Source organism: Populus alba, chromosome 1, assembly GCF_005239225.2.
Source record: "Populus alba chromosome 1, ASM523922v2, whole genome shotgun sequence".
Lineage (NCBI taxonomy): Eukaryota > Viridiplantae > Streptophyta > Magnoliopsida > Malpighiales > Salicaceae > Populus > Populus alba.
Window position 1 is genome coordinate 51,096,712 of NC_133284.1, and position 14,442 is coordinate 51,111,153.

The window sequence follows — 14,442 nt, forward strand, 5'->3', positions numbered from 1 at the left end:
ATAAGGGGAGTGCTGTAGACATTGAACACAGCCTCCACAATATTCTCCAATTCTCATTCTCCCTTAACTTCAACTATGCAAGACAAACACTGCTCCCATAGCCTCTTGATTATTGTCAACTGCATCTATATTGCATTTGATAAAACCAGGAGGAGGTTTCTCCCATTTAGGCAAACTAGGATGAATTGCTATATGTGCTGGTGTAAACCGAGAAGGAATAATTGTTCATGTAGAAACCATATTATTGTACGATACGCACAACAACAAGTTAAGCACATAAAGAATCCGTAATAAAAATAGAACATCAAAATGAGGAGAATGAGAATCCAAACATTAAACAATAAGCACACAAATAAGTAAACATTATGCCCTTGCTTTTTAAGGTTCAAACACTTGAAAAAGAAACACAAATGGGCAAACAAACAAAAGCCATTTTTTGAAGGTTGGCACAATAAATTACTAAACACACAACATTTCTGGAAGTTCACACAACAAACACATAAAATAAGATAAATTGTTGTAGCTAATGAAACCGTTGGAATTACTTACCACCAATATCGAGTTGATCATGAAATAGGTAACCAACCAACCTAATGCAAACATCAAGGACAAAGATCATCCATGCATCTCGTATTTGTTGATTTAATCCAACCATTTAAAGAAGGATATAAAATAAATAGATGCAGCCATTTTACCTGGAAGAATGAATTAGTAGCATGTTTTTCAAATTCCAATGCCAAACTAATCATCTGACTCAATCATTATGACCACCATCTTCTTCCTTTTCCTCTTCCTCTTTCTCTTCCCACCCATTAAATGGTTGGCACGGAGCAACCAGTACTTGAATCCTCAACTACTTGAGATACCTGCAAAACCAATTCAAGCATGGCATACACATTCTAACTTGTAAGTCTTATTATTAAGGGAAACAAGAAACTTTTTGAGACCTGAAGCCATTGCTGCTGAGAAGAGACTCTTCAACTTGTTGCATCCTCTAATCTGGAGTATACATAAATTGAGGAAGCTTGAAGATTGGAGATCACTTCCTGACAATATCTTATCATTTTCATCATCATTCTCCTTAGCAATGATTTGCTCCAATTCATCACAATTTGATATCTCTAGAACTTTCAGTTGAACAAGACTAGCAATCATGCTGTCTGTGAATACATGTGCCAGCCTCTTACACTGATTCACAATCAAAATAGTCAAATTGCACAGCACGAGACACTTCCATATACACCTCGTGTCAGGAAATAGGTTCAAGTGTAATGTTTTCAAACTCACCAATGAAAGTTCATGCCGACCACTTATATTAGTTACCAAACTTCCAACCTGCATCATTAAGTCTTGTACTCCTTCCAAGTTTTCAATAGATATTTCTTTCAAATTCATAAGCCCCTACATCAAAAGAAAACAAGGGTACCGATTTGTTAGATGTAATTCCTAGTAATTATTGTGCACTTTTAAAACTAAACGAGAGGCAAGAAATCAAGTCAAATCAGGAGCACCTTTGATTGAGCACTCATTGAGTCATTTGATGTAGTAGCAGATTCTATGGTCAGCTTTGGGCATCCATGCACCTTCAACTTCTCCAAATGAGGGAACAAGAAATCATAAAATCCGAGACTAAAGCAGGAAATACTTGGTAATTGTATAAGCAACAACTCCTGCAGATCAGGGAGCACCATCTCCTTCTCAACATTGACAGGTGAAGCATGATCACCTTGCCCAAATACTCCTATTAATTGAGAGGATTCTCTTACTTCAAGTATTTGGAGCTTTTTGAGACCTGAAGCTATGGCTATTGGGAAGAGACTCTTCAACTTGTTGCATCCTCTGATCTCAAGTCGACACAAATTAGGAAAGCATGCAGATTGGAGATCACTTTCTGACAATATCTTATGCTTTTCATCATTATTATCCTTGGCAATAATTTGCTCCAATTCCTCACAATTTGATATCTTTAGAACTTGCAGTTGAAGTAGATTAGCAATCATGCTATATGTGAATACATGTGTCAGTCTCTTACAGCTATACACCGTCAAAGAAGTCAAATGGCTCAGCATGAGACTCTTCCATATACACCTCAAGTCAGGCAGAAGCACGTGGGACAAAGTTAATGTTTCCAAACTTGTTAACCCCTGCATCAAAAGGTACAAATTTGTTAGATATAATTCCTAGTAATTTATGATAATCTAAATATAAAAATATTATTTTATAATAGTTAAATTAAAAGCAATCATGAAAAAAGTATACTAATTAACTAAAAAAAATTTTTATATTCGATTTATAATAAAAAATATTATGACATTGTCCAAAAATAAAAATATAAAAGAAAATATTTTGAATTTTACATATTAGTAAATGTTTTTAATAAAAATGCTTGATTATTGGTCATTTAAATCATTTTTTCCATAAAAAAGTGAAAAAATTGTAAGAAAAAAACAAGAAAAATACATTAAAAAATATGTTTTTCGAACTCAATACAAATTTGGTGCTTTTGAAGTTCTTTGAATGAGAAAAAATATTGTATTTAAAAAAGAAAGTTTCAATTTTTACTTTTTGAATCTAATTGTTTAAAAAATTGGATAAAAAAACCAATTTTTATTAATTTTTTGAACCATGACATCATAAGTTGCAGCTGAAACAAAAAACTCAATATTCTCAGACGAAGCTTTATCGTCCTGTCCAAATACTTTCCATTAATTGGCGGAAGAGCCTCAATTTCACTCCTTTTAAATTCAGTGGATGGCTAAAGGATTTTCTAGCATTTATCCATTACTTTAGTTTTAGAAATATGATGGAAGAAATAAGAAATTACATTACAATAATTGATGTCTAACTTCCTAAGCCAATTTAAATCATCAATTAAATTCAGTGGATGGTTAAAGAACTTATCAATTACTTTAGTTTTAGAGATTTGGAGGAAGATAGAACAAATTATCACAATGTATTGAAGTTGACAATTTAAATTAGAAAAGAAAAAAAAATGAAGAAATATAAAGGACGTACTCGAAGCTGTGCCAACAAATCATCCCATTCTTCGTGGTAATGGATGGTTAGACATTGCAAAGAAGGCAATTGGGCAGCAACATCCTTTAGACCAAAAAAGCTGCACTTTGAAAGAGACAATTTTCTTAGCTGAGGGAAGTCGATGATGCCATCTTTAATTTTAGACTTGACGATGATGTCATCTCCTTCTCCACTGTAAAATACTTGCTTTAAATTGTTAGCTTCACGAATCTCCATCTCTTCTAGGTTCTGAAAACTTGGAGACACGGAGACAGGAAACTATACAAAGAGTTTTTAATTTTGGGAAGCCAAGAGACTCTGGAATTATTTCCCCTTCGTCATCCTTCTCTCTGATAAGACGCTTCAATCCACCGCATTCTTTTATCTGTAGTGTTTCCAGATGAATAAGACTTTGAGCGAGGGACGGTGTGAAGATAAATGTCAGTTTGTCAAGAGACGACAACTCCAGATGAATAAGACTTTGGAGGCTGACAAGTCTAGTGGGCCCCTTCCATATACATTTGAGCTCAGGTAAATAGCACAGTCGCAACGTTGTTAAAGATGATAGCAGCGGCAGCTCCTTTTCCTCACTGCTTCCTTCATCAGCCTCTTCCAATGAATTGCATTTATCAATTTCCACACTCCTTAGATTTTTCAAAGCCATTTTGCTGGAAACAGAGTGTGAATATCCCCACATTCTTTCACTTCTACATGTTCTAATCTTTGTTAGAAGTCCTTTTTGCGACCCATGGCCGTGGGAGGTCATCTGATCAGAGGACAATACTATATTTCTTAAACCCTTCACTCTCCAAAAACAAATATGAGACACGGTAGGAAACAACTGCTCAAATGTCTTTTCATTTAACTATTATTATATGCAAACTCCACCAAAGACAAGTATTTGCTCCATCCGACACCAAAGTCAATCACACAAGCTCTTAACATATCCTCCAAAATTTGTATAGTCCTCTCAGATTGTCCATCTGTTTGAGGATGAAAAGCAGTACTTAACTGAACGTTAGTCCCCAAAGCTTCCTGAAATTTCACCCAAAATCGAGAAGTGAACTGTGGACCTCTGTCAGACACAATTGAGATGGGCACACCATGCAACCTTACAATCTCGTTAACATAGATTTCTGCGAGTTTTGCAAACCCATATGTCACCTTTACTGGCAAGAAATGAGCTGACTTGGTTAAACGATCAACTATCACCCAAACCGAATCATAACCCTCCTGACTCCGAGGCAAGCCTGACACAAAGTCCATAGTGATCCTCTCCCATTTCCATTCAGGAATCAACAATGGCTGCAAAAGTCCTGGTGGTTTCTGATGCTCACCTTTAACCCTTTGACAGGTCAAGCATCGAGATACAAACTCAGCAATGTCCCTCTTCATACCATTCCACCAATAACACTCTTTCAAGTCTCTATACATCTTATTAGAACCAGGATGTATAGTATAGGCAGTTTGGTGTGCTTCCATCATCACATCTCTTTTCAAATCATCCACCTCAGGCACACACAATCTTGAACCAAATCTCAACACACCATCTTTGTGGATAACAAAACCCGGAGCTCTCTCTAACTCCAATTCATCTCGAATTTTGCAAAGTTGTTCATCCTTCATCTGAGCTACTTTAATCCGGTCTACCAAGTCTGACTTAGCCTGAAAGTGAGCTAACAATGCTCCCGATTCACAAAGCTCAAAACTGACTCTCTCATCTAACAATCCGTGTAACTCTTTAATCAAGGGTCTCCTCACCTCCTGAATATGAGCTAAACTACCCATAGATTTTCGACTTAAAGCATCAGCAACAACATTTGCCTTGCCCGGGTGATATTGAATCGTGCAATCATAATCACTTAACAATTCTATCCACCTTCTTTGTCTCAAATTCAGATCCTTCTGCTGAAAAATATATTGAAGACTCTTATGATCTGAAAATATCTCACATGTCTCCCCATACAAGTAGTGTCTCCAAATTTTAAGGGCAAACACTACCGCAACCATCTCCAAATCATGTGTGGGGTAATTTTGCTCATGCTTCTTCAACTTTCTCGAGGCATAAGCAATCACATTACCATTCTGCATCAAAACACAACCCAAACCAATCCTGGATGCATCACAGTACACGGTAAAACCACCAGACCCTGAAGGTACTGTCAAAATTGGAGCCGTAATTAACCTTTCCTTCAACTCTAGGAAGCTCTTCTCACATTCTTCTGACCATTGAAACTTGACACTTTTCTGTGTCAACTTAGTCAACGGAGCAGCAATTCGGGAAAAATTCTCCACGAATCTCCTGTAGTATCCTGCTAAACCCAGGAAACTTCTAATCTCAGATACCATAACTGGTCTAGGCCACTGCTTAACTGCCACCACTTTCTATGGATCAACCTCTATTCCATTCTTGGACACCACATGTCCCAAAAACCCAACACTCTCTAGCCAAAACTCGCTCTTCGAGAACTTTCCATACAACTGATGATCTCTTAGAGTTTGAAGCACCAATCTCAAATGCTCTTCATGTTCCTCTTCACTTCTTGAATACACCAAGATGTCATCAATGAACACAATAACAAACTTATCAATAAATGGCCTAAAAACCCTGTTCATCATGTCCATAAAAGCCGCAGGTGCATTTGTTAACCCAAAAGACAACACCAAGAACTCGTAATGCCCATAACGAGTCCTAAAGGCAGTTTTAGAAATATCCTCATTTCTAATCCTCAATTGGTGATACCCCGATCGTAAATCAATCTTTAAGAAACATTGAGCTCCTTGTAATTGATCAAAAAGGTCATCAATGCGAGGGAGTGGGTATCTATTCTTAACAGTGACCCTGTTCAACTGCCTGTAGTCTATACACATCCTCATTGATCCATCCTTCTCTTTACAAATAAAACAGGTGCCCCCCATGGAGACACACTCGGATGAATAAATCCCTTATCTAACAAATCTTGAATCTGCTCTTTCAACTCTTTTAATTCTGTTGGCGCCATCCTGTAAGGTGCCATAGAGATTGGTTTTGTTCCTGAATCTAGATCAATACAGAATTCGATTTCCCTATTGGGAGGTAGTCCAGGTAAGTCATCGGGAAAAACATCGATGAATTCCTTAACTATCGAAACTTGTTCTATCCCCGAGACCTCCATATTCACATCATGCACATAAGCCAAAAACCCTTGCATACCCTTTCGTACCATCTTTCTCGTGATGGCCGAGAGAATATTAGATGGATATGATAACCCATCTCCATGAAAAGCAAACTCTGTCCCCTCATCAGGCTTGAAAACCACTGTCTTATTCCAACAGTCAACTGAGGCATGATGCCTTGACAACCAGTCCATACCTAGTATCACATCAAAACCTACTATTTCTAAAATTACCAAATCACCTAATAGGTTTCTACCTTGCACTTCAACTTCACAATCAACATAAACGTATTCCCCAAACATAACCTCATCTGAAGGGGTAGCCACACATAAAGGACTCTCTAACAAAATGGGTTGTTTAGTAAACCTTAAAGCAAAATATGAAGACACGAAAGAGTGAGTTGCCCCAGTGTCAAATAAAACTCTAGCCTCAAAGGAACATATCAAAAGTGTACCTGAGACAACAGTATTGGATGCCTGGGCATCCTGCTGAGTAATGGCAAAAACTCGTGCCTGTCTCTGACTTGTTGGCGCAAACCCTCTACCGCCTACTCCACAACCCCGCTGGCCACGCTCACCAGCTCCACGACCACCCCGAAGTACAGAATGACTAGCTGACTGAGTCTGAGTAGGAGATGTAATCGGTACAGAAGCACCAGGCTTAGACCACCGCTTGTTCGGACAATCCCTCAATAAGTGATCAATCTGCCCGCAACCGAAACAAGCTCTTGTCTGCCTATAACAAACTGTGTCGTAATGCCTAGACCCACAAGACTGACATTGAGGCCTCCCATATGAACCATGTGGTGTTAACTGAACCATACTTCGACTCTGAGTCGGACCAGCTCCACTCATGTTATGTCTATTGTTTCCCCCAACAGTAGACCTCGACAATAAATTCCTTGATTGACTTAATTGGCCCTGCCGGCCTCCCTGTCCCCTGTTAGGACCTGTATCAGACCGCTGATGAAAAGAGAACTAATTTGCCACCTTGGGCCTCTTGACTGAACCCATTGATAAATCATCCTCGAACTCTCGTGCCTTAATAGCTCGGGCACGATCCACTACGACCGAGTACGTCTTAAACTCATGAGCCCCAATAGCTTTGAATAGGTAGCTATTAAGACCCTGAATAAACCTCTTGATCTTCCTCTCCTCAGTCGGTACCAAATACCCAGCAAATCTGGACAACCGTGTGAATTCCACTTCATACTCTATCACAGTTAAGTCACCCTGAACCAACTTCTCAAACTCGTATGATCTAGCTTCCCTCACACTTTCAGGTAGAAAACGCTCCAAAAATATCTCAGAAAATTCCTTCCACTCCATTGGTGGAGAACTATCTGCCTTTTCACCTCTTTTGGACTCATACCAGTTCACAGCCACCTCGCCTTCTAACCTAAAAGATGCTAAAGTCACTGCACGATGATCCGTGCACCCCATGGCCTCACACCTACGCCACACTGCATCTAAAAACTGTTGTGGATCCTCAGAGTTATCTACACCCTTAAAGGTAGGAGGTGCCAACTTAAAGAACTCTGACAATGGCACTTTCACCCCATGCACAGTATGGGAAGTCGAAGATGCACTCTTATCCTTCTCCTTTTCTTTCTCAGTTAAAAGGTTAGTCAGGGTCTGCATGGCCTGCCCAATTTTATCCAAAGCACTATCAGTATAAGATACCCTATCATGGGATTCCTGCTCCTGGTTCTTACCAACATCCAGACCATAGTCCCCCTCAAATTCAACCTCATCCTGAACTTCTGCTTCAATTGGTTGCGGCGAAGGGTTTCTAACTCTCTTTTTGCGCCTCTCCTTCCTAAGTTGAGCGATAGGAATGTCCTCTTGATCATCGGTATTAATTACATGTTTAGCCCTCGGCATTTTTCCTAAAACAATGCATATGTATATGTATCAACATAACTATAAGGAGTTTTAAGAACGACACACCAAACACTAGATTGGAGAATTATAAGTGGAATGACATTCAAACAAGATAGATCCTAAGCTCCACATATTACGAGGGTTTTAACAAAAACAAATAGATTACGAGTTTTTTTGAATAATAATAAATAAATAAAATAGATTATGAGGTTTTAATAAAACCATGCTCTGATACCACCTTTGTCACGACCCGAATCCCGAGTCCGTGACCGGCAACGCAGGAGCGGTGCCGAAAGGACACCCCACCTGCGCTAAGCCTCACAACGGACATATCAAAAGTACAATTTATTCAAAAATACGCAGCGGCTCATAATATTCAGAAATATCATATTATTCAAAACTGATAAAACCAAATGATAGTTCAAAATATCTCATCGATAATTAAAATAAAAATAATAATTCATAATACTATTTACATTGTCAAAATCCAAACTTAATTAAAACAAGGTAACAATGGAGCGTCTAAGACATCAAAACAAAACTGAAAGGAAAGCCTCGCAAACAAGCAAGGCATACCGACCAGAACTGAAGAAGCAGAAACACTCAACAAAGTCCCAGAAACTAAGAACCTGAAATAATATTAAGAATGAGGGTGAGTTCAAACAACTCAGTGAGGGAATAACATTTAATATACATTTCAGATATTTCAGATAACTATATTTATCTTGATATACATATACATATACATATACATATTCATACTAAACATATTATCATAACGTAGTGGATTACATGTCAGAGATCAGATGACACCCGTAGGTGACCAGATGACACCCGAAGGTGACCAGATGACACCCGTAGGTGACCAGATGACACCCGAAGGTGACCAGATGACACCCGTCGGTGACCACTGTGGGATGATCAGTCACCACAGGCTGATGCCTCTCTCACCAACTAGGTAACAAAATACTATGTGCACACAGGCTAACTATTCTCCGTTAGCATGGAGTTATTGACAAGTCCCATATCAAGGCATAATAGATATTCATAGAATCATCAAAGAAACGTATATCATATCAAATAGAATTTACTTTATCAGATTGCGAGTGCAAATTCAAGAATAAATGAGTACTCGGAAAATAAAGCAACATATATAAATATTCAAGAAATTTACTAGTTATACTCATTGTATAATCAACATACATATTTATTTATATTATATGCATATTAAAGATTATTCCACTCACCCGGAAAATATAGAACTAAAAGGAATGTCGGACGAAAGACCTGAAAATTCGATTAAGGATCGTTAGGAGAACCTACAATAAATATATGAAATATACTCAAAAAAAATTCAAACAAAAGATCCCAATGCATAAAATAAAAACTGGGCTTAATCTCCTAAATGTAATTTTACCAAAAATTGGAGGACCAAACTGTAAATACATAACCATACTGAAATTTATCCATAATTCGTCCTTATCTTTGTTCAGAATCTTGAAGTATGCCCCAAGGTCCTAAATGTGATTTTATCAACATTTTAGGGGTCAAATCGTAATTTGTCAAATTGGAGGACCAAATTGAAAGTGTTAAATTCTCTTATCTATATAGTAATTCTGCCCATAATCCATATGTTATTCTGTTCAGAATCTCGGAATATGCTCCAGGGACCAATTTGTAATATTTCCAAAGTTCGGGGACTAAACTGCAACTTTTGCAAATTGAGGGACCAAACTGGATTTTCGTCATCTTCAACCTCAAACCCAGAATTTCAACAGATTACCTACTGTTATCCCCTGATTTCTGACACAAATCTACCATTCAAACAAAACCATAACTCAAAATCATCACAATCTTCCATAATCAACTAAATCATCAATTAACCACAACAATCAACCCCTAATATTCAATTTAATTCATCAATTAAACACAAAACACAAACTTCATAACCCTAACATTTATCAAAACCAAAATTAAAGCTTAATTAACACATAATTATACAATTAACAACCTAAATCTTACCTTTAACCTTATTTCCTCCCAATCTCTTCATTTTCCCTTTATTTTCCCTTCTTTTCTCTTCTTCTTCCCTTCTCTCTCACGGTTTGTTCTTCAAATTTTCAGATCCCTCTTCTTTTTTTTTCTATTTATATTTATCAACTCTTGGTCAATTACCACATTACCCCTCATTTCATTATATTTACTCTTTAAGCCTCCAAGGCTTTCTTGTATTTTCCAATCTTAAACTCAAAATATTACATTTTTTGAGGTTTTTAGATGCTAATTTCCACTCATTTTTAGATTGATCTTTTAGAGCCCTTCCTACTGCCTTAAGTGCTAAAGGCAATCCTTGGCATTTTCTCACAACCTTCTCTGCCACACTGTTCAAGTCAGAGTCCTCATCACTTAAACCTGCGTTGCTTTTGAATAAAGCCCAAGCTTCAATTTCAGTGGAACGCTTTTTGCTGGCACGCCAAAATAAGAACATAGTTCTTGATTACGTGTTGTTAGAAGAATTTTACAACCGCTGTGATCATCACCAAATGGTATCCCTGTCTCTTGGAAGTCAATATCTTTCCAAACATCATCCAGGACTATAAGCACCTTCTTTCCCTGCAGTCTCTGCCATAATTCATTTGCTCTCCCTTCTTTACTCTTTTTGACAAAAGTCAAATCTAAACGATCTGCCATTTGATCCTGGATGCCTGTGACATTTGGATTCTGGGACACCGTAGCCATCAAAACTTCATCAAACAACTGCAAGTACTCTTTGGCCAACCTGGCTACTTGTTTCACCAGGGTGGTTTTACCCACCCCTCCCATGCCGTACAGTCTGATCATATTGATCTTGTCATCTTTGAGAGCTTTCAGAATCTGTTTGAAAGCTTCTTCTGACGATCCTGAGAGTGTGAATTCCTTTGATGGAAGAAATTTTATCTCTGGAAGAGGTGCTTTGCAGGAAACTGTTGTAAACTTTGTGCTAGTTTCTTGAAGTTTTCTGAAAGTCTCCGACTTCTTGGCCAGTGCCATGCTTAACTTGAATTGTCGCTTGCAGTTTGGACACCAAGTAAAGAATTTGCCATTTTTTTCTATTTCATTTTCCAAAGGCTTCGCACCTTCAATTCTGTTGTTTGCATCTTCCAGCCATTCGATGACATCTTTGTAAATTTCTTCAGCATTCCTTTCAGCAACTCGGACAGCGTCTTGCAGACGATCTTTTACCGAAACCAGGTGCTCCTTTTGTTCTTTGAATTCTTTAGCAAAATTGTTGAAACGGAACATGTAACGGAACTGCCTTATTGCTGGTTCCACCATGAGATCTGCTATCTTGGATATAATGTATCCAGCAGCACATTCAATAGCCATTTTCCTCCGGTCTGAAAATCAAAGAAATAAGGATACAGAACGTGAGAGTGAGTCATTACAAGTAAAATAGGCATTGAGAGAATGAGAATAGTCATTTTATTACCTTAATTTGTGAAAATATACGCGGAAAGCACTGGTACTGACTGCTCAATAATAAAATATAGCAAGAGGAACAAAAGGAGAAGGCCTTTAGCTCTGTATGGAAGCCAGCTTCAAAAGCAACAAGGCAAGGTACAAGTAGAACGATAAACAATTAATCCCTTGTCCTAACATAACAATTATTTACACAATAGTTCATAGATCACTGTAATCCCTTTGTCCCCTCATCAATAGCTATCCATAAAAAAGATAGAAATACTTTTTTTTCCCCTCAAAACCAATAAAAAAGAATTTCATTAGTGAAAGACAGAATATCATCAATCTAATGAATACATTTATAAAAGAACGACTTTATGTTAAAAAGAGGAGAAGTATTAAAACAAAATAGTTTACATGGATTCTAACTTGCGAGTAGGGGTGAGCATTTTCGGTTCGGTTCGGTTTTGAACTGAAAAAAACAACCAAACCGGTTCTTTTTTTTTTTTGAAAAAAAAAACCGAAACCGAGTCAAACCGACCGGTTTCGGTCCGGTCCGGTTCGGTTTTTTATTTCAAAAAACCGAAAAAACCTATATGCAAACGAATTTCAAGTACTTTATCAAAATTATTTCAATTGCCCTTAGTTTCAACGCTTTGAAGCCATAAAAACAGGTTGTTCAACAGTTATAATTTTTCTCATGCCTTGATCATAACAATGGATATTGAAATGGAAGGATCCAAGGGCTCCCACGCATCTTTCAAAAGAAGAACATCTAGCATATGATGTCCTCTCACTCTCTCAAGGGGTCTTCGTTTAACAAACTAAACCCCTCAAAAATTCTTGCAACTTGTATAATTAGTAAACAAGAAGATTGCCAGGAAATGAAAAGTAGCAGAGAAGAAAAGCAGGAAGCAACGATGACATGGCCATGTATATCAATGGAAAAACAAATTAAAGAGGTGAGAGGGGCTGCTGGGAGGTAGAGGCCCTGGAGGGAGAGAAAGAGGGAGAGGGGGAGGGGGCTGCTGGGAGGGAGATGGAGAGAATAAGTGAGGGGCTGCGGCTAGGGTTGGAGAGAAAAAGTGAGGGGGGATAATTTTTTCTATTTATAGTGCTTTTTTTTGAACCGGTTCGGTTCGGTCCGGTTTAACCGGTTCCTGCATTGTAAAACCGAAAACCGAACCGAACCGGGATTTTTCCTAACTATTCTAATCGGTTTAATCGGTTTTTTTTTTTTTGTTCGGTTTTTTTCGGTTAATTTTTTCTCGGTTTTCTCGGTTTTTTTCGGTTTTCCGGTTTTTTTTGCACACCCCTACTTGCGAGTTAGAGCAGCAATTACCATAAACAAATGCAATTTGATAACATAATTAAGATAGTACGCATAATATAATATAAAGATAATGATAAAGAAATAGAATAATAATTTTTACAAGTACTCACCTAGCAAAGAGAGAAATGAATGGAAGGTTGATGATGATCACTGTGAGACGATACTAGCTCCTCATCGCTTCCAATAATTAATCTATAAGCTATGACCGGTCAATGTTTTTGTTTTTTTTTTTTTTGGAAAATTATGAATAAGGAGAAAAAAAGACTACCTCCGCAACGCCCACTCAAGTAATAAGACCTGCCCGTTACCCGTTTTGAAGGCATCCAACTGCAGTTGCTTTCTTACATCCTCTTTTGTGGTTTCCTTTTATTTCAGTCCTTCATTTCTTTTGTGGTAATCCGATGAGCCAATAGATTGTCGCCACTTGTTCGACCTGATCTCCTCCTTACAACCAATAGATTGTTCTTGTATTTTGTCAAAGCAGAACAGGGTAGCTAGGAACCAACAAGGTTGTTGTTCAGTAACTCTCATGCGTGAAATCAAAGACCTGCACCGAGTTCGCTTTATGTAAGTCATTAATAATTTTAAATTTTGATTGGTTCGGTTATAAATTTATTTTTTTAAAATTATTAATTTAAATTTTATAAATTTAAAATTATTAATAACTTATATAATTATTAAGTTTAAAATTTATAAAATTAAACAAAATATATGTATGCTAACTCGAATAGTCATTTTAATAAAAAAACAAAACAACCTGCACCGTGTTTTTATTGAAATAGACTCTTCCTAGTTAATTTCCACTTGGCACCGTGTTTTTTTTATAAAAAAAAAAACTGGGTTGGGAAGAGTTTAGTTTAAAAATATATTAAATTAGTTTTTTTTTTTATATATAATTCTAATATATTGATATAAAATATTTAAAAATATTTTTAAACAAAAAAATAATTTAAAAAAACATCTTAAATTACACTATCAATTCCACACTCTCTTGCAATCTTAATTTTTCTCTATTTTACTTTTATCCGTTTCTTCCTTTTTATCTCCCGCGCATGGCATAGGTGGCGTACTTGAACTGACCATGAACTAACTAAAAAAACATTCATGAATCACTTGATCATATCTTTAAATTCACTCGTGAATTGTTAATTCAACTCAAATTAATTATTTTTATTAAGACAATAATATACAAGAAAAAAAAACCTCTTCAGATGGTTAATGTTCAAATCATAAAATAGGTTTGATGGAAATATAGAAATATAGAGAAAAAAAAAATGGACATCAAAATCTCTCCTTTCTATCTGTCATTGCCATTGCTACAGCTAGAGCACGACCATTGATTACATTATCTGTTGTATCAAGTAATATATATGATTGATCACTTAAAGCTGTGTGTTTTGGCATCAATGTTTCAGATACACTCAAGAACACCTAACCCTGGACCTGCATTCATTGAAAAATACAAAGCTTATTTGGCAAACTTTGGGTATGATCCAAGCAAAATCAAGGACACCCCACGAGATTGTGAAGTTATGTCCAACAGTAAGCTTGCTGCCATGATGTCCATGTCTTGATGGGATGCAAAAGGTGATAAATATTGAATAAAAACACTAT

The 14,442-nt window shown here is 37.0% G+C and overlaps 1 protein-coding gene and 1 pseudogene across 1 annotated transcript; both read right to left on the reverse strand.

Moving 5' to 3' along the window:
- Window positions 1–879: 879 nt before the first annotated feature.
- LOC118056998 (disease resistance protein At4g27190-like) overlaps window positions 880–14,442 on the reverse strand; it is a 71,168-nt pseudogene continuing 57,605 nt past the window's right edge.
- Window positions 10,446–13,089, reverse strand: LOC118056999 (disease resistance protein RFL1). Its single transcript, XM_035069452.2, has 3 exons — window positions 12,939–13,089; window positions 11,524–11,630; window positions 10,446–11,431 (listed from the first exon to the last, which is right to left on the reverse strand). The coding sequence occupies exon 3, from the start codon at window positions 11,418–11,420 to the stop codon at window positions 10,461–10,463; it is 960 nt and encodes a 319-aa protein (XP_034925343.1). The 5' UTR covers window positions 11,421–11,431; window positions 11,524–11,630; window positions 12,939–13,089; the 3' UTR covers window positions 10,446–10,460.

What these genes read in the sequence shown, in the direction of transcription:
- LOC118056999 (XM_035069452.2), bottom strand. Translation starts at nt 11,420, where the DNA reads ATGGCTATTGAATGTGCTGCTGGATACATTATATCCAAGATAGCAGAT.